Genomic DNA, 25,521 nt, shown 5'->3' with positions numbered 1-25,521 from the left:
CATACATCGTAAAAATTAACATAAACATTACCATGAATCAAACAATACAACATGTCACATGTCGAAATTCACATTTACAATAAAGAGTAACATAACTATTATCATGTGCAATAGCATTGTCAAAGTCCAACACCTATAGGAACCAACCACGTATAGATGGAATGATACTGACAAAGCTAAATATTAATAATTAAAAAATAGATGGAATGATACTCTAACAAAGCTAAATATTAATAATTAAAAAAAATGGTGTAATTTTCCTAAAGAAAAAGTATAATTTTATATAAGTTATTTTAAAAACTTTAAAATACAGAATCAGTATACTTGCATGGACAATGTATTGAAAAAATAATACAATCTCCAACTTCCACATAATCTAATTCAATATAATTATATATATAAACGGATATTGTTAAACAAATATGGAGCCCGTGGAAAAGAATGAAACATGATTTCAGCTGTATGCCTTTCAATCCGCCATCCACACGATTCAATCCATTATAATAAAATATTTACTCGGAGAACAAATGCTGTGCCAACCCTTGAGTGGAAATTAGTGTTCAGACATCTGAGCAGTTGTCTTCAAGGCCATTTTGTGAACTCCAAGACCTTCAATAATATTTCGATACCAGTTGGAATCTGCCAAATAAAGAGTAGAACATTGACGGCATTTAATGCTATATGCAGGCTTCTTGCAACATCATTACCCTTCTGCATTGCAGGAACAAGCGCAGCAGCTAAAGCCCACAAAATGGTTATACCTGTCAAAGTATATATGTGGTGTCAAACATAAGCCTCTGCAGCAAAGTAAAATCACTGCACTGTAATATGTTTGATAAACACCAGAAACATTTTTTGTTAAGCAACTCCTGCTGCACAAAGATTAAGGTGAAATGTTAAAAATGAGAAAACGAAATCCAGAATTGCTTGTGGAATAAAACAAGCAAAATGCCTTCATATAATGTCCAGTGAAAAATGTCCTTTTAATTTATTTTCAATCACAATATTCTTTATTCCTTGCTATTTTTACTATTATTTTTTATATTGTCAATGAAGCTGCAGTCTAGTGATCAAGTAGGTAGGGATGTCAAGCCACCTAACAAGGTTAACACGTGGAGACATGTTAGCACGAGGTGTAAGTTAAGCGTGAATTTGATGCAACAGTGCCATGGTCCCCTCTCACAAACAACTTGCATCTAGCAATAGTGCATTAGATGCTGTATAAGTTGGGATATATATATATATATATATATATATAAAATTCACTGCTGCAGGGTGCATATTATTTACCCCTTCCTTCAGTCTGGTTTGATGTCCAAAGGCTGTTTTACCAACACAAGTGAGGAACCCTGACCTCTTCATGGGAATTTTAATGCCTTTGGGTTGGTCGAAATGCTTCTTTAGAGTCTAAAGAATCACTTTGAAAAATTCAATGGATATCTGTGTTCCATGGTATGTAGATTCCTCTTCCTTGAAGAGATCATTTATTTATTGCTTGGAAGTTGGCAAGGCTTTGTGCACTTGCACCAGAGAGTCAATAGTGGCTGGATTCATCTCTACCAGCGCCATCAACATGTGGTGGAAATGAGTTTGCCATGTGCAGTCAATATCTTGAACGACTTTGCCATTTGACCACATTCCATTTGTAAAACTTTAATGTCACGGTTGCGTGCCATGCTCAGAGATTTTCTGCAATATCCTGTTTGTAGAAACTGAAATGGATATAATGCAATATCCTGTTTGTAGAAACTGAAATGGATATAATTGATGCAATTGACATAATTGTAGTTACACCAGAAAATGTTGTGCCTATGAATGAAAATGACCTTGCGAAAAAGTTATGCTTCAAGAAACCTGAAAATGACAATAGTGATAGGCATGCGACATTTTAGCTGAACTATGAAAAACTTATCTTTGATCTCCTAATGATAGGATCTCACATGGGTCAGAAAGTAGACAAGATACAAAGCCAAGACATTCAGTAAAGTAGCAACATAATATGAGCAGATTTTCTTGGTCTCTATCTAATTTGCATGGAGAATCTCAAGATGGTTTTGATTTTGCGATAATGCCAAAGATAGCTGAAGCTTTGACTTGAAAAGTTGTTGAGATCCCCAGAGAGCATTCTCTTTCAGCTTTAAGGTATATATCATTTGAAGGCCCCTTCAAGGACAGGGCAGTGAGGTTAAAAGGCTATTAGAAGAACTCTAATTGCTATCTTGCACTTATGTCTGAAAAATAAGGTATCTGCAGGCTAGGATCCAAAGTAAGATCCGGAATTGTATCAGATGGAATTGAACATACTCTTGAGCTAGAATGATGTACATATACCAAACCATAAGGTGTCCATGCCAATTATTAGAAAAATAGAATTTTAAGACTTTTTTTTGTGACTAGTGGAATTAGCAACTTGGGTGGTCTTGTACTCGCATGACACAGGTTAGATTCCATCTACTACCACTATAACCACTAGGTGCACCATACCTGCCCCTAACATGGACATGGGTTAATCTGGGGGATCAAACCGAGGACCTCATAATATTTTACATAACATGTTTATGTACATCGCCAAGTGAGCTAACCCAACCCCGAGGATGACTAGAATTTTGAGACTTGAGTAGTTGTTGAATTAGGTTTAAGAGATCTCGCTCTTAGTTACTCTGCTTAGTAGATAGGCCACTGAAAACCATAACACTAATACAATTCTATCTTCCTTTCTCATTTGAAAAGAATGTAGATGACCAAAAAAAATATAGATTTTATATTTGGTATTCTTTCAATTTCCTACAAAGCTAAAGCATGTTTTTGATTCAAATTTACAGTCCCAATATTGAAGGAGCCTAAATGCATAGGTTTATCCAATGGTTCATACTAGTGCAATGCAGGAGAACGAGCTAGTTCAGTCCTGTTGCACACATTTTGTCAAAGTTCTAAGGAAGCGGAAGTGCCCATTTTTTCAACATGATCGGGTAATCTATCAACTGTTTACATGTCGTTGTAAACTCATTATGCAAGTTGTATGATGTAAATAATCCTAGTAAGATCTTGAATATATGTATCAACCTAGGTAAGACTATAATCTTGATGACGAATTTCATCCTAGGAGGTTTTTTAACCTTGCTGATTACCTGTTTTGCTAGACACGACTAATCAAAAGATTTTTCCCCTCCAGCTTAAACCCCAAAGCTAGGGTGAAATTTATTGTCAGAATCTTAGGTGAGTCCTAGTGTTTTTAGTCGAGTCTGATGTAAAAGTGATTTTAGTCGAGTCTGATGTAAAAGTGATTTGGGAATAATTTAAGCTAGTTGGCTTAATTATTTTATTACAAATCACTTGGTCTACTAGATCATATTGTGTCGCAAGTGGGTTATGTGTCTTTAGCGTCTAATCCTAATGTGTATTCCCCCTTTCAGGGTTGAAAATGTAAAATATTATGTATTAGACAGTGGAAAAATAATTAAATCCCCTCATGTATAAATTAAAAAAAAAAAATCTGACAAAATAAAATGAAATCTTAAGCTAGAAAATTAATTAATAGAGTCAAAATTAAATGGTCTTAGGACAAATAATCTTCCAATTGGAAAAAATCGTGGGTTCTAAAGGAATCAATTTTTAAAGGTCCTCCACAAAGGGAATATTGTATATTTCAAAAAAATGGATTTCTTTTGATAAGTACATCTCAAATACATTTATGAAGACTGGACCTAGTTATATATTTCAACACTCCTTAACTAGAGAGGTATTCATCAGTACAAGTACAAGGAAGATCTCAGAATACATGAACCATGAAGAATTTTAGGCACCGCAATGTCGTGGACTAGAGATTCCTGACCAGGGAAATCTATCCAAGGTCCTCCAACATTTTAGGCACTGCAATTCCATGCACTAGATTCCTAACCAAGGCAATCTATAAAAGTGGGACTACGATGGACTAAAGCTTTTAGCCTCTCTAGGTACCATCAGGAAATCTATCCAAGGTCCTCCAACAGTTTAGGCACTGCAATTCCATGCACTATATTCCTAACCAAGGCAATCTATAAAAGTGGGACTACGATGGACTAAAGCTTTTAGCCTCTCTAGGTACCATCAAGCTTACTTGTTAACCATCAACCTACGGATCTAGGTGTGTATCCGAGGTTAGAACTCTATGACCAACGACACCCTCCCTACTTCGAGAACTAGACATCAACACAAAGTGTAGACCAGATGTCCTCCCGGGCAATGTCTCACACATAAAGCCTCAACTTCCCGATTATTCCAATTGGTAACAAATCCTCCTCGATCAAACAGGATGGCAACAAATATCTCACGATCAAACTGATCGACAACCCTAAGCATATAAAACATGTTATCAAACCTTCGAGAGATTTACCTGTACAAACACAACCCCAATTAGTAATAGACTCTCAAATGTACATAAATAGATACAAACCTCTGGGGTCTTCCAGAGAACTTGATGTTGCTTCTCAACTTTTCATAGTAGGACTTAGAGCTTTCCCAATGAATCTTGATAGAAGATTCCTCAACCATACAACTTCCTTTCCTACTTCTCATGCAACAACATATTCCACACATCGATCCGACTTTTCTTATCTCAACAGCCCTTCAAAATACATTCTCCAATTTCTTGTCTCACTCATGGCCTTCACTAAAACTTACGGTTGTTAGTCCTGGTCTAGTGCATGACACATGAAGTAGAGAACCATATCCATCACTCCCTCTTAATAAGGGAGGATCTAATATACCCAAGCTCCCTCTTAACCTAGGGAGATCAACTTTCATCCAAGCTCCCTCTCAACTTAGGGGGCTCAACTTCTTTTCTACGACATCGAAGAATCTTTCATGGATTCCATCCTTCTCATAAGAGTTATCATGAACATCATAATTCACATCATGTTTATCACATCAACTTTACTTTATGAACATCTTCACCATCTTGAAGATTATGTACCTGAGAATCTTTCATGGATTCCATCCTTCTCATAAGAGTTATCATGAACATCATAATTCACATCATGTTTATCACATCAACTTTACTTTATGAACATCTTCACCATCTTGAAGATTATGTACCTGCACAACTTAGATAGCAAATACAACCAAATCTATAGAAGCATGAAGTTAACCATATCAAAATCATATAATGAAAGCATTCATCTTTAGACATCAAATACTCAAACTTAATTATAAACAAGACGCACATACACTTCAACTTCTTACTAGGGTTTTGTCATAAACCCTAGACTACCTCATCAAGACTTTGAGCCTTTCATAACAACTTCTGTTATATCTAGGGTTTCAATGTTTCTTCCAGAGGTATGACATACCCTACGACAACATATTGCACACCCTAGAAACAATTCAAATGTTAGACTTCCTACTAGGATTTCATACAAACCCTAGATTTCATCCATGAGATTCAACAATCAAAACCAATCACATCTCAATCAACAACATGACTAGCTTCCACTAGGATTTGTTGTAAACCCTATATTTTACTTATTCTCAACAATCATAACTCAATTTCAGATTTTGACAATCTTACACAAATCTCAAATTATCACATTGTCATCACATATCAGAGATTTGGACTTCTACTAAGATTTAATTACAAAATCCTAGAATTCACCAATACTATCATCCTAGAGAATCAAACTTCGACTAGGGCTTAGTTCCAAACCCTGAGACTCATTACCATCAACAATTAGGTCAACTCATATATCTAGGATTACATCATCATGCACAGGCATCTCATAACATGTGTTAGTCAAACCCAACTACACAAACATCAATAAGAGTTCGACATATAACAAACTTGATCAGACTAGGGTTTGATCAGACAAACACACACATGACAAGGATTTCATTTCTCGGACATAATAAGGGTCTTGCTTGTGGACCCTACCAAACCCTAAGGATCTAGGGTTTCAATACAAAACATAGAAAACCCTAAATTACCAATACTTCAAAGGTTCGGGATTTTAGACATTACCATTCAACCGTAACAAGTTAGGGTTTTCATTACCATACCAAAACCCCAAACATGACATCATCAAAGCATCAAGCATTTTCTCTAGACTTCAACAATAACCCTAAGTAGGCTAGGGTTCTACACATTATCAACATACCCTTAAGTTAGGGTTTTCACAACAAACCTTTCTAGGGTTCCACAAGGGTAATCAAAGATATGAGGAGGGTAGATTTATCTAATGATGAATCACCCTATCAAGAATTTTTAAGATTCAAGAAAGCTAGACAAAAAGATGTTAGTAATAGTTTATCAAGAATGAATATGGAGAGAGAAAATACTTATAATTCAAAACATGCCTCTTGTTTCTTAAGAAACCTTGTAATTCCAACACTTTGTTTTGTGAAGCCTTCTTCCTTGAGTCTTCAACAAGTTTTCCTAAAAAAGGAAAATAAGAGCATAAATGCGATTAGTATTTAAAGCAAACAAAACTAGATAAGGAAGGAAAACTAAAAATGAAAATGGTAATAGGATGCTTATCTTTAGAGGTTGATGAGGGCTCCCTCCAAGCTTGAGGGATACCTTTAACCTTAAGAACAAATAAAAATGTTTTTCCAAAATATGTTAAACCTTATATCAAAGGACTTTAGTAGTGTAAATCCCTTATATCCAGTTCTTCGGGCTTAGTCTTCTTTGGAGATCCTTCTTCAACGACATTGGCTTGATCCCTACTTCTTTTCTTGTTCTTCAGATTGTCAGGACAGTCACTTCTATAGTGACCTGCTTTGTGGCATTGGTAGCATTCTATCTTGTACATATCAACCTTCTTTCTTGGCCCTCTTGACTTCTTGGAGTGTCCTTTCTTGTGAGAAGCGGAGTATGCATTTGAGACCTTTTCATCTTCATTGTTGGATACTAAAGAAATTCTCATTTCTTCTTTCCAACTATTGAGACCTGATGCAAAAGAACTCCAAGTAGGTGGTAATCCCAATAGTGCATTGATTACTAGCTCCTTCTCTAGTACAATTTCATCTATGGCTTGAAGTTCATCTCTAATTCTCAATATCCTCACGAAGAAGGAAGCCATAATATCATCCTTTGTGATCTTACCAGTCCTTAACTCATTCTTCAAGCTTGCTATTTGACCAATATTCTATAGTGAATAATTTTGACAATGCTTCATAAATTTCTTGAGCATGGTCTATATTGGAAATGTATGGGACAAGATTTTCCTTTATGCTTTCTACCATTAGTGTCAAAGCCAATATCTCCAATTCTCTATACTTCGCCTTGTCTGCATCACTGAATTATTTTGTAGGTTTCTTCACTTTTCCTTTGACCACATCCAAGACCTTGTTCTTTTCAAGAATGAGGTCAATCCTCTTCTTCCAAGACTTGTAGTTTGATGTTCCTTCCAATTTTTTCTCACTCTTTATTGTGTTAGACATTGTCCTTGAAGATAGTGAGCTCCTTCTCTTGTAAGAGCTCCTTATATGATCCCTTGATCAATCTTTTAGATTCCTTCTAATAGATACTAATAATTTCCTTTTTCCTCCTTTCACCTTAGCTCTAATACCATGTTAGAAAATCAGAAGGCAGAAAAATTTTCTTATATAGATAATTACTTGAGATTATTTTAGCTTTATGTTCTTCTTTTATCTTTTAGTTCATCAAGCAATTACCAAAACAATGACACAAGGACAATAGATGTAAGCAGACAGCGAGGGCAAAATCCCTATCTGGGGGAAAACCCAGTCAATAATTCTTCCTTCAATAGTTTCTCGAGATAATCCAAGACTCTAGACCCAGACAGAGGCTTCCTCCACACCAAGTCAACCCTCAATCCTTCTTGCATATGATAACCCTTCAAAAGCAACTTTGTCTTCTATCTTCCTCCAAAAGCTCACACTTCTTTCCAGCTCTTCTTCTAGCCCTTTACCAACTTCGCACTTTTCTAGCTTCCATCTTCAGAGATCGAACTATGTGTGACAGAGTATGAGATGCTCCAAATGAATTCGAATTTCCTTGTATTTATAGCCTTCCAGGGAAGTCGAATTACTTGTCTTGAGGCAGACTTGGTGTGGAGGAGACTAAATTCATTTTTTACTAAAAAATAATTCTTTTTACATGATTCGAAAGCCCAAGAAGGGTCTTTTTTAATGTACAATGACTCTAATGACTCAGAATAAATATTAGAAGTCATCAATGGGGACTTTGACCTAAAACATGATGACCCTAGCATGAAACCCATGCTTTAATAAGTCATAATAATCATTAAAAAAAAATTATTCATTCTTTTGATAAGTACATCTCAAATACATTTATGAAGACCAAACCTAGTTACATCTTTCAACAATATGTCCTCATATGGAATATGAGGTGGTTGAAAGATATGAAGGAACTATGATTGGGAGTTCCTAGGAAGTAATATGTGAATAAAAGGAAAAGAAGAGATCGTGAAAGATGCAACTATGGAGAAGACAATCAACATCCAATGACTAGAAGAATTGACCATGATATCTCCATGGGAAAGATATGAAAACCTTGGAAAAGTCTGAGAAGAAAGAAGACCCTTGACAAATGAATATCTTGGAGATGTGTCAATATGAATGCAGGATATTGATGATGCTACAGGCAGATGTCATGATGAAGGGCCATCACAAAAGGTCATTTTTTATTTGATGCTCATTTCTGATTTATTGAATAATATTTGGATGGGCTAATACAGGGCTACCTAAAGAAAAGTATGGATGTCATCTACAACTGATACTAATGTGGAAGGATGGAAGATCCTGAAGGAGACATGATGTGAAAAAGGTAGCTATATGAGGAAAATCCAGAAATGGTCCAATGGATCACTTCGATGAAAGGAAGGATGACATGACTACCCTAATTCAAGAAGGAAAGTGATGGATGGTCAATGCCCTACATAGAAGTCCCAAAGATGAAGGCTCCATAATATTAAAAACGAATTCATGACATCGAAGGGAAGAGCACTACAAGCAGCTGAAGATCCCATAATCTCCACCAATGAATAAAAGAGTTGTTGTTGGAAATAGGTCTCTAGTTAAGAAGGAGCCTAGAAGCAAGTTTTTGATTTAGTAGAAACTTGGAAGCAAGTGTCTAATCTAAGAGGGAGCTTGGACAAGTCCCTGGTTAAGAGGGAGCTTGGGTGCATTCCTTTTAGAGGAAAGGGTACATTCCTTCATTGGAATGGGTATATCCTCCCTAGTTGAGAAGGAGAGATAGACACATCATTCTTGTCTTTACTTGGGAAGAAAAGAAGAGAGGATTGGATAAGCATCTGGCATTCGATACTCTTTGAGGTTGTGGCAAGGCATCCAAGATAAGAGTAGTCGTAGAGGACCGATAGTCTTTGAGGACTGGGAATCCAAGATAAGAATACTCCTGGAAAGACATACCTTGTGAACACTCAGGTGGGGTATGCTCCTGGAGAAACAATGATGAAGGTGTCTATAAATCATTGGTCTCGCAAGCATTGTGCTCTGATCTTGTGGAGAGATAGAGTTGTTAGTAAAGGCCTTGCTATGTGACAATGCTGGATGATATGATGCTATACAGATGGGTTACCAATCCGACTCTTCTTATGAGAATTCTTGAGATTGAGAGTGTCCAAGTACATTCTATGGATTATGAATACCTCCTTAGTTAAGAGGGGGTGTTGAAATATGTAACTAGGTTTGGTCTTCATAATGAAATATGTAATCATGATTTTATGTAGTTAAAATAATGAAAAAAATAAATTATAATTGTTGATCTTGAGGCATGGGTTTCATGCTCAAGAGGAATTCATAGGTCAAGCTCCCATTGAGAGCTTCTAGGGCTTATGAGTCATTGTCATGTATGAATGACCCATTTGGGCATGTTACATATTATAAAAATAATTTTGTTGAGTCAATGTTAGAATCAAAAGACCCTCCAAGACCTCATCTCAAGTGCTACAACAAGTTGTCCCTCAAAAGAAGCAAATTGGTTCATCTAAGGGACATGTTGGCCTAGGTGCTATGATAATTCGGCCTACAAGCGTGGGAAGGAAGACTATATAAAGGAGGACTCGGCCTCACTTGAAGAAGTATCCATCAACATCCACGGCAAGAATAGAAGTGCTAATAACAAGGGAAGATAGCCTCTTGAGCAGCAAAGAGAAGAAGAAAAAGATCAAAGTCTTCTTGTGTTGTTTTTGGGTTAAGTAATCTCGCACATGTGACTACAACTAGGGTTTCTGCAGTAAAACATTGCAGACCTTGGAAAAGTTGTGATATAGCCAAAGGAAAGCGAAGAAGAGGAGCCTAACAAATTAGCCCCAATCAGTCGACACATGTGAATCTTTTGTGATTACAGGTAGGCCGAAAATTGCAAGCCTGTAATAAGAGGCCGAAGCCGAAATCTATGGTGTAGCAGTCAATTTGACCAAAAGGAAAAAGAAGTCTTCAAGGGCCGAAGTGTGAATTGGTCTTGGAGAGGTTTTTTAGTCAAGGGTCTAGGTCTTGGAATTCGTCAAATTGAAGATTATATATGAAGAAGAATTCTGTGGGTTTTCCTCTAAAGATTGGAGAGGTTTTGGCCCTGGCTGATCACCTATATCTTGTGTCCTTTGTCTCATTATTCTTTATGTTTTGTGGTAGTTATCAATCAAGCTAAAGAAGAACCTAATCACGATAAGTAAAAAGTATTCACAAGTAGTTATAATTTAAAGAGAAATCACCTAATCTCGCTGCCCTAGATTTCTCAATATGGCAACCTTCCCATCCTCTACCATAGGCCCAAAGGCCTTATTCTCTAAGGCCACACACCTCTCTTAGCCTTACGACAGGCCTACAAGGCCTCTACCCTTGAGCTGCGGGCCTGTTGGACTTGTCTTCCCTTACGGCAGCCCTCATTGGGCCTTCCTTTTCCCTATCGCAGGCCTTTGAGGCCTCTTCCCTCTCATTTGTGGCCTCCTAAGGCCTTGATCCCTCCATCTCTGCCCTGGTTGCCCTATTCAGTCATTTGCATTGGGTTATTGAGCTACTTCATTGTGGTTGCAGTGTTTTTCAAGTGATTTTCTTAGCTAACAATGGTGGTTGCAGCTAGATATTCCAAGAACCGTTGGCAAGTTTCTAGTCATTTCCAAGGCCTCAAGGCCTAAGCGGTTAGATCTCTAAACCCTTGATCTCTTCACTGTCTACTTACAGCTAGTTAATCATTCAATAACAGTGGCAAAATTCTTCATGAAATTGGCATAAAGTTAACAAACAAGTTCCCTAACATATTAATAAATCACTTGCATACTTGGGTAATCATTTGTTTGGCATACTTCATGAATTTTGGGTGACCGTCCATTGTCTAAAAGAAGCATCATAAGGTCTGATATAAACGGTGACATAAGCATCTCCTCATCGCTTGCATTCTACATTAAGAGGAAGTAATAATTTTGGCATTGGGCATTAGTAACTTACTGCTGTCCTAAGGTTTAATTGATGCTCTTTGATGTTTTCTTGAATTGGTTAATTGCCTGTTGTAGCTAACAGTGAAGTGAATTTATTATTGGGCTATTTGCTACATTTTTTCTATTTTTTTCAAGAGCACTAACATATTGTTGTCTTGTGAGATCCTCATAATTTCCAAACTTACACTAATAATCTCACTCTCTAAAGCACATCAAATTAAGATCTAATATCTTGTGTAATGGTTAGTATTGCTCATTGGCATCTCTCATTGGCACTAAAGATCTAAGTGTTCTTAACATGAGGACTTGTGAATCTAATTGCATGTCTATTACTAATAATGTCACTCTATAAAGCACATCAAATTAAGATCTAATATCTTGTGAAATGGTTAGTATTGCTCATTGGCATCTCTCATTGGCACTAAAGATCTAAGTGTTCTTAACATGAGGACTCGTGAATCTAATTGCATGTCTATTGATAATTGTCACTGAAGAATCTAATTGCAATATTGGCATTACCTTGTTGAGAAAACTTGGAAGGTTTCTAACTATCCTAGGAGCATTGATAATCTTATTGTCTCTTTTGAGTAATTATCATTGGCTAATTGTCTTAAGTGGAAAAGTGCTCTTATTATCATTAGATTTATGGTTCCTGCCTAAGGTGAATACCTATTGTGAGTGATAATTTTATTGGTAAATCATTGTGAAGAGCATCTATATTTTTGTTTAACACTTGGGCAATTATTTCTTGGTTATCTCTTGTATCTTGTTGGCACTTGTAAAATTGGTACATGTTCTTGTGGATGAGATTGTATCTTATTTACCATTGTTAAGTACTTATTGCCGTAACTTAAGATCAATCATAATTAAGTACTTGAAGGAACATTAAACAATCTCACCTTAAGAATCACTCAATAATCTTGCATTTGGCATCCTAAGACTAGTCTTTCATTTGATATTTACCTCCACGCATAAACTTGGTTGATAGAGAGATAGGAACACCCTTTCATCTTTGGTCGAGAATTCTATCCCCTCTAGTATTTAAAACGGTAACCTTGCAGTCGTCAGAGCCATAGTCTCTACAGCGCCGGAGGCCCCTGGTACATTAGATTTCAAGGAGAAGGATCGTTAACCAAGCCCTTGCTTTCTTCACCTTGACTTCTCTTTTCCACTTACTTTAGAGACTAGGCTCAATATAGATAAGGATCAAGGGATTTACTTAGCTCGGCTTTTAATTAAAATAAACCAAGATCTTGCATCTTGCCTAAGTCCTAGGATTTGCATAGCATATAGGATAGTTAAGCATTCATCAAGCAGGGGCTGTTCATCCAGTCACTTGGTATTTAATTGATCTAAAGCAAGTAGTTGACTCCATAAGGCACTTGTCTCATTAATAATTCAAAAGTCACTTGGTATTTAATTGATCTAAAGCAAGTAGTTGACTCCATAAGGCACTTGTCTCATTAATAATTCAATCTAATCTCATAACTTGCTAAATCAACCAAGTGGCTATGCCATTCAATCATATCTCCCGAACTTATTGGTTGCCAATAAGTCTTTCATTTCCATCTTCCATAGGGAGTACCCCCCATAGCTTGTTGTTGGAAGACAACTAGAATGGAGAGGTCGGGGAGTAGAGTGATAGCCCCGACCTAAGTCGTTGTCGCAGTGATTGTACAATCTGAGCGAAAACACACACTAAAATATGAAGACTGAAATGTCCAAAACAATAAACTAATCTAGTTTCTAAACACCTTTCCACAGAAGTGTTCACCAATTGTGAAATCACCCATCTTGCCAAATGTTGTAGTTGTGGTGTGGCACCATTGTGCATATTCCACTTCTCCTTGACAAGCAATGTTCCACCATCGATTATATCAAGATCCTCATCATTAGTATTATCCTTCATTCTCCGACTCTTGTCTAGCCTTTGCCTCTACCTCAATCCTCTAGGGACATCAGTCGACATCATCTAATTTTGATGAAACTACCTAATCCAAGCCATAAAATATGGTAGAACAAGCTTAACATGCTTGTTGAATGATTTTGGTTTGAGTGAAGGATCCATTTATGCTAAAGCCATCATAAAGGAGTTCAACAATTAACACCACCAATGTTAGGATGCATATGGGGATTGGTGCTCTTGATTATATGTCAATCACATACCATAATACATGACAAAATCCAATGAACTTGTTGCAATCCCATCAATCTTGAAATCTTGAAAATTGTTAAGTTCGTTGAATTTTGAATGGGATAGTAAAGTCTAGTTTCTCCATATAAAGTCCAATGAAGTTGGAACTTGGAACCACTCTCAAACAACTTGAGACACGTAATCGTAATGTTAAAAGTTTAAGTAAATGGATAACTTTTACTTTAAGAATTTAACATTACCTTTAGGGAGTGCCTAGGGAAACTAAGATTCAATCAAACTCCCCTAACAATTGTTAAAATTGGCAACTAGGGCCAAATTCCACCTTGGGACAACCAATATGATGGATATGATTATTGCATTGGATTCCTTTTTTCGAGAGGTCCAATTTTGATATAAAGATCATCTCATTCGAACAAGCAGAAGTGAAATTTTGAATTTATTCTCTCTCATGCACAAATTGTCAAGGTCAGCCTCAGTGAAATGTAGGCTCATAAAGCCCATTGGATGTGTCTCCTCACCCTCAACGAATTGTATAAATAGGAGTGACCTCTCTCCTCACGTGTACATCACTCACTCACGCATCCTTCTCTCTCCTCACATCAGATTGGTTTGTACAGCTTGGGTTCTTCTCTCTCTCTCTCTTCTCTCTCTCTCTCTCTCTCTCTCTCTCTCTCGCACGTGTGGCAGGAGGACAAAAATTTCAGAGTACAAACTAGCATTGACCAGGGGTTGTTTGACTGCATTTTTCTAGATAGAAAGACAATGTCTTGAGGCCGCATTCCCTGGCACAAAAACTGAGGCATTTGGGACAGTTTGACCTGCGTTGACCGCATGACTGTTTGACCACAACATTCACTGAAAAGTTTGACTAACGCTAGGTGGACTATTTTGGGTTGACTTTGACCCTCCTTGAAGGCTGAATTGGACTGTTGTTGATTGAGCTACTTGGAGGAAGTTTTGTTGTTGATTTGACTAGCATTGACTTTTTGGTTAGGGTTGTAGTTGACTCCTTTTGACTGCTAATTTTGACAAGGTTGTTTTAACTGTGTATTGGGCAATTAAATTTGATCTATGTACTTTCTCTCTTTTTGCGGAACTATTGAATAATAATAAGAAGATTTGATCAAAGGGTTTTCCTCACATTGGGGTTTTTCCCTGGCATCTGCCAAATCTTGTGTCCTCTTGTCTTGGCTTGTCCTTTGTACATGTTTTTTATGTTCTATCTGTATTTACTATCAATGTGATTAAATGTGTTGATTACTACTGGAAATAATTAGAAATTGTCATTGGGCTGCTAAAGGAACATTGAAATAAATTGTGCTAAAGCATAGAACATATGTTAAATTATGGTATGTTCTATGCTTAGAGTAGTTTAATTATTTTTCTTCTTATTAGCCACAGATTAGCAATCACATATACATTAAGTAAAGTGCAGATAGAATATTAAATGATCAACAGAAAACAAGCCAAGACAAGAGACACAAGATGTGGTGGCTAGCTAGGGACAAACCCCAATGTGGAGAAACCCTTTGATCAAATCTTCTTTCATCTTCAATAGTTCAACATAGAGAAATAGTACAAAATATAAATTCTGTAATTTTATATCAGCAGCAGCAAACCCTAGATCAGCAAAGTCAAACTTGGTCAAACTAGCTGAAATTGACCTCTAAAATACTTGGTCAATTTCCGGTCAACTTGTCCTCGAACAGCCTGAAGAAACAACCCTTGAACAGCCCCAAAAGTTCAGTCAATTTGCAAATTTCTGAAGTCAACTTGCAGCCCTAAACTAGGGCAGTCAACACCGGTCAAACCAGAGGTCAGATCACCTCGATTTTCGTGCCAAAAATTGCAGCTTTCCTAGGAGAGGAAACCACAGCCAATCCGCACTTCTGGAAGGTCAACGCTTGGTCAATGCTAGTCGAAGAGATGACCTGCTGCCCTAGTGTCCTTTCTGCGTCTTCCTTGCCCTAGGACGTCTTCCTTTTAGCCACACATGTGAGAGAGAGAGAGGCTCCTTTTATGCGTAGGAGAGGGAGAAGATGAGTGAATTGAATTTTCCAAATGAGGAGAATTCCCCTTGTATTTATATGCAAATGTTGAGGTTGAATAGACATGATTGTTGGGTTTTTGAGACTACATAAGTTTGCTAGCCGACCTTGACAATTTGTCCATAATCAAAATAAATTCATATCTCCATAAATACTTATCGGAATCCGGTGATCTTTAGATCAATCCTACAATCCTACACTTCTCGATGAGAGGAGTCTAGGAAAAATATCAAAAGCCATAAATAAGGTGATCCACATGGAGTTTGGCCCTAGTTGCCAATTTTAACAACATACCATTGTTATCTAAAATTAACATGGTATCAGAGCATAGGTGAAGACAAAGCCCAAGCAAGAGTGAGGAAAAGCAGTCACTATGGGAAGCTGTTGGACAAGAACTTGGAACTAGTCCCAATGACGACTACATCTTACTTCAAATCCGAGGACAAGATTAAGGACAAATCCGACTATCATGCATGGAAGATGTCTCTAGATTTGACTTTGGAAGAAAATGATGTTATGGACTATGTCAAGGGAAGAGTAGTGGAGCCTCCTTCGAATGCATCCGCAGCTGCACAAACCAAGTACAAAAAAGGTGGGGTTAAAGCTAAGAAAATCAATGTTGATTCTATTCACAAGCCTTTGGTTGCCTATATTTCTGATTTGGAAACATCTAAGAATATGTATGAAAAGTTGGTTGGGATGTTCAAAGTAAATAATGCAAATCAAGTCCTCTTTCTCAAGAACAAGTTGAAAGACATCAAGATGGATAGAGGAGAATCCATTCAATCCTACTTCATGAGGATTACTGAAATCAAGAATGATCTCCTATCTATTGGAGAAGTTATTGGTGACAGGGAGCTCACTCTTATTACACTTGGAGGCCTTACAAGAGAATGGGATGTGTTCAACACTACCATCCTCAACAATGACAGGATTCCAGGATTTGATGAATTATTGGCTAGATGCACTCAAGAAGAAATAAGGATGATGGAAAGAGACAAGCCCTCAAATGGAAACAATCCTACCGCCTTCTCCACTCATGCTAAGAGGAAGAACAATGTTGGTCCAAGAAGACAAGGTCAAGGGTTCAAGTCGGGATTCAAAGAAGGAAGAAAAGGGAGATGCTTCAATTGCAACAGGTTTGGCCACTTTGCTAGAGAGTGTCCTCACAAGAAGGATACTCCAAGAGATGATGACAACCATAACAACAATGGCAAGGGTAATGGCAATCAAAGGAACAATAAAGGAAAGAGGAATGCTCCCGTTGCTCGAAATGGAAATGGTCGTCCTCCCAAGAAGTCGAGGAAATCCAAGCATGAAGAAGTTAATGTTGTAGAAAAGAAAAAATAATTTTATCTTATTTTTTCCGTCACCACCGCCTCTCCTCCGCCTCTCCTCCGGATACATTGGATCATTGGTTGATTGATAGTGGTGCCTCAAGGAATTTCATTGGGTACAAGGAGGCCCTCTCAAACTTGATTGAAAGAAGACTAATATGGATATTATACTTGGGGATAATGCCACTTATCCCGTGAAAGGAATCAGGATTGTTACTCTTCACTTAAATCAAGGTCAAACCCTTCATTTACAAGAAGTGTTGTATGTTCTTGATCTGAAAAAGAACCCAGTCTCTATTTCTGCGATGGAAGATAGAGGCTTCAAGGTGACATTCATTGATGGGAAGGTTCGTGTTTGGAAAAGGAACCCAAGAGATGCATTCACTCTTGGATTCAGGGTTGAATGTCTTTATCAGGTTGGAGGAATTCCATTGGGAGCAATGACTTGCGATACTTCTCTTCAATTCGAATTATGGCACCGAAGATTTGCTCACCTTCATTACAAAGCCTTAACTGATGTAAGGAAGATGGTCACAGGTATGCCCAAATTCAACTTAGATCATGAAGGTGTTTATCAGGGGTGTGCAGCTGGAAAACATACAAGGGGACCATTCCCCTCAAGTCAAAGTCAAACAACCAATATTCTTCAATTGGTCCATTCTAATCTATCAAGTATGTTGCCTATAACATCTTTGGGTGGATATTTGTACTATGCAATTTTTGTGGACAACTTCTCTCGCAAAACATGGATCTATTTCTTGAAGAAGGACGAAGTGTTCAAATGGTTCCGCTCTTTCAAAGCCTTGGTCAAGAATCAAACAGGGAAGAAGAACAAAATATTGAGGACCAATGATGGGACCGAATATGAGTCAAATGAGTTCAATGACTATTGTAGAGAAGCTGGCATTAAGAGGGAGACCACTAATACATATACTCCTGAACAAAATGGTGTTTCCGAAAGGAAAAATCGAACCATCATAGAAGCCACCCATGCCATGCTTCATGACCAAGGTCTACCGAAGTTCTTATGGGGAGAAGTCGCCAACACCGTTCTGTATGTTCAAAGTAGATGCCCACATCAAGCATTGAACTTCAAGACACCCGAAGATGTTTTCACCGGTAAGAAACCTGATGTTTCTTATTTTAGAATTTTTGGTTGTCCCGTATATTTTCATGTGCCGAAAGAGAAAAGAAACAAACTAGATGCATCTGGGAAGAAAGGAACGTTTGTAGGCTACAGTGAAACTTCGAAGGCATATATAATTTATGTGTCTGGTCAAAGAGAAGTGGAAATAAGTCATGATGTCACTTTTGATGAAGATTTTTCCCTTAGGAAATTCTGAGATCTTCCTATCCCTAGGAAGGACAATGATGATGATGAAGGACAGGAAGATGAACCTTTGACTAATGACTCAATGCCCGATGTTGAAGGTTCAATGGATCCCATTGATCCACCTCCTAGTGAGCCCTCTACTTCAAGAAAAAGACCTTTGTGGCTCAAAGATACTCTTGAAGATGCTGAGAAACATATTGCACCAAGGGGGACATTTCGTGAAAGCAAGAAGCCAAACAGGTACCAAGGGTACTTAGCTGCCATGAGTACCATTGTACAATCTGAGCCTTGTACATTCGAAGAAGCCGTGAAACACCAAGTCTGGAAGGATGCAATGAACGAAGAATATGAGTCAATCATGAAGAATGATGTCTCGGATGTGGTTCCTAGACCCAAGGAAAAGGCAGTGATCACTTTAAAACTGCTCTACAAGATCAAACATGGAGCTGATGGGAATGCTGAAAAGTTCAAGGGAAAATTCGTTGCTCGAGGCTTCTCTCAAAAGGAAGAAGTAGACTATGGTGAGATAATTGCGCCAGTTTCCTGATATACCACCATCCGTTCGATCATAGCCCTTGCTGCCTCGCAAGGATGGAGCCTACACCAAATGGTTGTCAAAACTACTTTCTTGCATGGTTTGATTAAAGAGGAATTCTGTGTAGAACAACCAGAGGGGTTCGAAGTTCAAGATAGTAAGACACATGTATGCAGGTTGAAGAAATCCCTCTATTGGTTGAAGCAAGTCCCCAGGGCTTGGTATGCGAGGATCGATAGCTATCTTATGAAGTTGGGATTTACAAGGAGCAATGTTGACCCGAACCTATACTTCAAGGTTGAAAAGGACAGGCCTCTCATTCTGGTCGTTTATGTGGATGATCTCTTTCTGAAAGGTGATGACCCTCTCATTCATCAATGAAAGAGGGAGTTGGCTTTCAAATTCGAGATGAAGGACCTAGGACTGATGCACTACTTCCTAGGACTGGAGGTCTGGCAAAAGCCAGGTGAGATTTTCCTTTCTCAAGGAAAATACATTGTGAAGCTGCTTGAGAGATGTGGGATGGTGGATTGCAAGTCCGTGTCTACTCTGATGGAACTCAACTTCAAGAAGCTATGTGGAAGTGTTGTTGGGCCCAGATTAGCGAACCCTTCCGAGTATCGTCAACTTGTGGGGGCCCTGATGTTCTTGGTCAACTCTCGTCCTGACATATGCTTCGCTATGAACACATTGAGTCAATTTATGGTCGAGCCTCATCACATTCATTGGATTGCTGCTAAGAATCTCTTGAGATATATCCGGGGCACAATCCACTATGGACTAAGATACACTGTCGGGAATTTGAGGCTGCATAGATATTCAGATGCTGATTGGGCTGGTAGTGTGGTGGATCGTAAGAGCACGTTTGGGTGTTGCTTCTCTTTGGGGTCTGCTTCAATATCTTGGATGAGCAGGAAGCATAAATTGGTTGCTTTAAGCACCACTGAGGCCGAATACATTGTTGCGAGTATGGCCTGTTGTGAAGTTGTTTGGTTGAGGAAGCTCTTCAGTGAGCTATTTGAGCACGTGCTAGATACCACCATGATCTTCTGTGACAACCAGAGTGGTATTCGCCTATCAGAGAATCCTGTGTTCCACAACCACTACAAGCACATTGATATCAGGGAGCACTTTCTCCGAGTTATGGTACAACAGGGAGCAATAAGGCTCCAACACATCAAGACGGATGAGCAGGTCGCAGACATTCTCACGAAGCCCTTGGGGAAGGTTAAATTCTTAACCTTCCGAGAGAGACTTGGAGTCGTGGAAAGACCCTCATATGAGGGTCCCGTATGAGTTGAACACTGAGCTCTGGGAGCTCCTGGGGGCTTGGGGTACTTCTTGGAGCTATGAGCGACCATAGGGTGAGTGGTTCACCTTCCCCAAGTGGTGCGCTATGTACAAGGTGAGTGGTTCACCTTCCCCTGCGATTGACATATGCATAGGATGAGTGGTTCACCTTCTCCTATGGCATATGAGCAGGATGAGCGGTTCGCCTTCTCCTGCCGATGCCCCAGCACACATCCTACCCATGGAGTCCGAGCCTCATGGGAAGTACCTCTTATCTGGCCAATGAGTTGGGAAAAGTGGTTAGGGACCATAGCACTACCGATGGACGCATCGTGTACTACCGTACTCCCTATGACTAAGATGCATGGTGTTCAACAACTTGATCTCGGATCAAGGATTGACTTTTGTCAGTGGAGAGTGGTAAAGTCTTGTGAGTCACTCTTGATCACTTCTTTTTCATTATTACTTCATCGTTCAGCAGAGCAGAGAAGTGATGACAGAAATGATACATGATGACGGGATGATGATGGTAGATGGATTGGCAGGTGGAATTCTCCGTACTTGAGAGGGAGTGTTAAAATTGGCAACTAGGGCCAAATTCCACCTTGGGACAGCTCATATGACGAAGATGATTATTGCATTGGATTCCTCTTTTCGAGAGGTCCAATTTTGATATAAATATCATCTCATTCGGACAAACAGAAGTGGAATTTTGAATTTATTCTCTCTCATGCACAAATTGTCAAGGTCGGCCTCAGTTAAATCTAGGCTCAAGAAGCCCAATGGATGTGTCTCCTCACCCTTAACGAATTGTATAAATAGGAGTGACCACTCTCCTCATTTGGAGAGCACTCACTCACACATCCTTCTCTCTCCTCACATCAGATTGGTTCGCACAGCTTGGGTTCTTCTCTCTCTCTCTCTTGCACGTGTGGCAGGAGGCCAAAAATTTTAGAGACAAGTACAGGCCGAAATTTCAGAGTACAGACCAACGTTGACCAAGGGTTGTTTGACTGTCTTTGATTGTGTTTTTCTGGGCAGAATTCCGATCTCTTGAGGCCACATTCTCTGGCATAGAAACAGAGGCATCCGGGGCAGTTTGACCTGCGTTGACCACAAGACTGTTTGACCGCAGCATTGACTGAAGTTTGACCGAGTTCGACTGAGGCTGGGTGGACTGTTTTGGGTTGACTTTGACACTCCTTGAAGGCCAAATTGGACTGCTAATGACCGAGCTGCGTGGAGGAATTTTTGTTGCCGATTTGACCAACGTTGACTTTCTGGTTAGGGCTGGAGTTGACTCCTTTTGACAGAGCTGTTTTGACTGTGTATTGGGCAAGTAAATTTGATCTATTTACTCTCTCTCTCTCTGCTGAACTATTGAATAATAATAATAAGATTAGATCAAAGGGTTTTCCCCACATTGGGGAACTATTGAATAATAATAAGAAGATTTGATCAAAGGGTTTTCCCCACATTGGGGATTTTCCCTGGCATCTGCCAAATCTTGTGTCCTCTTGTCTTGGATTGTCTTTTGTACATGTTCTTTATGTTCTATCTGCATTTACTATCAATGTGATTAAATGTGATTACTAGTGGAAATAATTGGAAATTGCCATTGGGCTGCTAAAGGAACATTGAAGTAAATTGTGCTAAAGCATAGAACATACCATTGTTATCTAAAATTAACAACAATTGAACATACCATTGTTATCTAAAATTAACAACAATTGATGTGACAACTGAGACTAAAGCTAAGGCTAGTTAGTTGTTAGTATGGGAGACTAAGACTCAATTGTTAAGGGAGTTTGACATAAAGGACTTCGGTGAGTTGCATTATTGTGTGGGAATTAAGGTTAAGAAAACTGCCAACATAGATATATATATCATCCAAAGAAAGTATGTGGAAAACATACTTGAGTTCTTTAGAATAGATAAATGTAAACCGACTTGCACTCCATCTCAAGTGAGAGGGCGTTTGTCGGCGAACATGAGTCCTAAGAGCAAATATGGGGAAGAGGTGATGGAAAAAGTACCATATGCTAGTGTGGTCGATAGCCTTAGTATGCAATGGTGTGTAAAAGCAGTGGGACTTGTAAGTAGATATGTGGCAAATCCATGGATAGGTCATAGGACAACTGTCAAGAGGATCTTTCGGTATCTATAGGGTACTGGTGACTATGCTATTTTCTATTATGGAGGTGCAAGCAAGAAGCTTTGGATGCACGGGTTTGTTGTTGATGACTGTACACATGATGTGGAGTCTGGACAATGCAAAGTCCACTAGTGTGTATATAAGTGTGTTGTTTGAAGGAACAATGACTTGGAGGAGTAAGAGGCAACGAGTGGTTACCCATGCCAGAACTGAAGCAGAGTACATTGCAACTTTAAAGACTTTCAAGGAAGCTGTTTGGTTACAGCTGTTACGCAGAATATTGGACCTGAACGTGGGCCCACACCATTTGTTGTGACATCAAAGTGCAATTGCTTTGGCAAAGAATCCATGTTTTATCCATGGACAAAGCATGTCAGGGTGAAAATCCACTACATAAAAGAAGTGGAGTCCCATGATGAAGTAGATGGAGGGAAATTTGCTAAATGTATGGGTAAGATGGGGATTCAACTTTGATTGATGTAAGTGACAAGTGGGAGATTGTTAGGATATTACCATTATATCATGTGTGTAATTAGTAGTATTCCATTTTTATATGGAATGTGTAAATCAATGTCTGGATTGCGTTCTTGTTTTTACTAAATGCAGAGCTGTTTCTCTATTCCTAATTTTAGGGGCAACATTGTTTGTATATTTGTAGATTCTTTATAAAAGAAAAGAAAAGAACAAAAAAGACGATGATTTATCCCTAAGAAATGAAAAACGTTTTGTTGTTATGTGTGTTTCTCTGGTATGACTGTTCTGTTATTTTGAATTTCATTAACTGCTGAATAAGCATGCACTGTAAATTCTTATCCTACTGCTGCAAGTTGCTCTCAAGGTTTAACATCATTATGGATGCAAGAACTATTTATGTTGTATGAAGAGCGAAATTTCCAGTGGCTACACCTTGATGATTGCAAATCAGTAAATAGTCAGTGCAGACATCCTAAGCCACATTGAAAAAGAAAATTTACGGAGGATAAAATCATACCTGCTCCTGCAAACAAGTGAGGTCCAGGAAAAAGTTTTCCTGTTCTGGCCCAAGTGTTGAAACCCCCACCTATTGACTCAAAAACTCCGAATCCCAACAGGATTGAACCAGCATTAAAATGTCTATCTCTGAATGAGCCCTTGAGCAACCCTTTCCTCTCCTAAAAGTCAGATGAATAGTTGGATTTAGTTCCAACGTAAGTGCCTATTTCGCCATCTAAGAATGCACAGAATACTTGGTCCTAATGGCCACTGCTTCTCTGTTGGCCTTAGGAAAGCAAGAACACCAATATATACAGACACATGGAAAAACCAGGTATGAAAACTAACATATCTACGTACATAACCTACACAAATATTGATAGGCATTTTAAGAATAAATAAAAATTATATGACGAAGAAATATGCACGAGTGAACTAACCTCTGTGAGTTGTTGGATTTTTGTTTCTATAGGTGAAGGTGGAGCTGGTGGATCTCCTTCTTTCTTGGGCTGAGGGTTCACTTGCTTTTTCAGCTCGTTGATTTCATCTTGAATGGTGCGAATTCTTCTCCATTGCCATCCAAGATAGCCGGTCCACAGAGTATAAACAAACAAACCACCCATTACAATAGGATGGATCAAAGATGCAGAAAGACCCTCCAAAAGTCCAAACTCCCCACTAATTGCAAAAGCCTGCTGCAGCCACAAAGAACTTTTTCAAAGGAAAAAATGGAGAAAAGGGGCTTTTTATAAATCCCTTATATTGATATCCAACTTAATACCAGAGTTCTAGAGCATGGAAAGGCATCAAATTCCTCAATAATTGATACCTGGGGAAAGTCTATCTATCCTATTCGTGAATTTGTTATACTCTGATATGTATCAAATTTCTCAATGTAGTAGTGGACATCAATGTAGAAATTGATAGCACTTGATACCTTGAGGAATTCAATACTTCTCTGTTCAGATCCAAGAATAAAATGGATTTGTCCTAGTTATTAACAACTTCAAGTGTATTTTAAAAACTAAAGTAACATATAAAGATAACAAGACCCCCGAGGACACCACCCAGCAAAACCTGAATTTAACTCTGTTATAGCTATGGCCTGTTTATTGTGTATGTCTTGTACAGTGGAGCAAACGATAATATAATTAGCATAGTTTGGGGTCTAAATGTTGAACATCAGTCCCTGTTTTTGTATTACCCAGCTATAAGTGTGGTAAATTTTCAAGTATATCTGACTTGTTATACTATAATTTTTATTTATCCAAAAATCAAAGTCTGTCCAGACTCCAAACTCTTATAAAGTGAAACACACAGTATGTTGGCTATCCATCTACTTGGGCTGTAGAATGCCCCTGTCAACACAAATATCATTCTGCCATTCTCTATTCACCAGAATGCAATGCAGATAAAATCAGTAAGCCAAATATCCGTATGTCACTCTCTATCCACCAGAATGCAATGCAGACAGAATCAACGGGCCAAATGCAATGCAGACAGTATACTGAAGAATTTTAGCCAATTCAGTTAGCCCCAATTATTACAGAACATCCTTATTGTTTCAGTACATAGCATCTTTATGCAACTAATTAGTCTGACAATGAGCATTTATTAGAAATTCAAAGATAAAACAAGTATACTAACCTCTGTATCCACCAGAAATGGTACCAGTGCCACTACTCCAGTAAGAGCACTCAGCCTGAGGTAATGTAGTATTTCATTCTGTCTTTCTTGTCCATTAAGTTCTCCCAGTTTCTGCATTCCATATTTTCCAATGTGGATCGTTTCAGTCTGCTCATATTCACGACTAGAGGACACTAGTCGGGATTTAACACAGAAATGGCTGTTTCTAGAGTTTCTGGTGATAGATTTTATTGAAATTTTGGTGGCCAGAAAGGTGGACAAAAGAGGGGCATGAAGGACTGACTGGTAAGGACTGATATGCAGCGGACGAGGAGATTTTAAGGGACACAATAAGGTTTTTGTTTGTGGGGGTGCTTGCAAACTCATCATGTTTGCAATTACTTCAACCATATCTACACACACAGTCACCTGTGAACTTGCCAAGGACTTGGGCTTTCATGGGTGTTCAGCTTGAGATAACGTGACTCGTGGAATTGTGCTTGATAAGATTTTGGGTAAGAAAGATTCGTACAGATTATTTTCGTTAAAGTTAAATTGTTAGGTTTGATAAAATCAATGATTATAGAAGTGGAAAGCTTTAGCTTCTAGGAGAATCCTCCCCGACGTGAGAAGGATAAAACCTTGGATAATTC

General features: G+C 38.5%; 1 protein-coding gene across 2 annotated transcripts; it reads right to left on the bottom strand.

Annotated features, from left to right (window-relative positions):
- Positions 1-247: 247 nt before the first annotated feature.
- On the bottom strand, positions 248-25,426 carry LOC149211387 (plant/protein). Of its 2 annotated transcripts, none has more exons than XM_089391488.1 (4): positions 24,890-25,426; positions 23,683-23,937; positions 23,262-23,421; positions 248-761 (listed from the first exon to the last, which is right to left on the bottom strand). In XM_089391488.1, the coding sequence occupies exons 1-4, from the start codon at positions 25,277-25,279 to the stop codon at positions 583-585; spliced, it is 984 nt and encodes a 327-aa protein (XP_089247614.1). In that variant the 5' UTR covers positions 25,280-25,426; the 3' UTR covers positions 248-582. The 2 variants fall into 2 exon arrangements, with proteins under 2 accessions (XP_089247614.1, XP_089247615.1); XM_089391489.1 differs by having other exon boundaries at positions 23,683-23,934; positions 24,890-25,425.
- Between the last annotated feature and the right edge of the window lie 95 nt (positions 25,427-25,521).

Source organism: Pinus tabuliformis, chromosome 1_1, assembly GCF_031772625.1.
Source record: "Pinus tabuliformis cultivar Carrire ecotype Pingquan chromosome 1_1, CPIR1, whole genome shotgun sequence".
Taxonomy (NCBI): Eukaryota; Viridiplantae; Streptophyta; class Pinopsida; order Pinales; family Pinaceae; genus Pinus; species Pinus tabuliformis.
The sequence above is the reverse complement of the archived record's forward strand: the minus strand, read 5'-3'. Positions and strand labels throughout refer to the sequence as shown.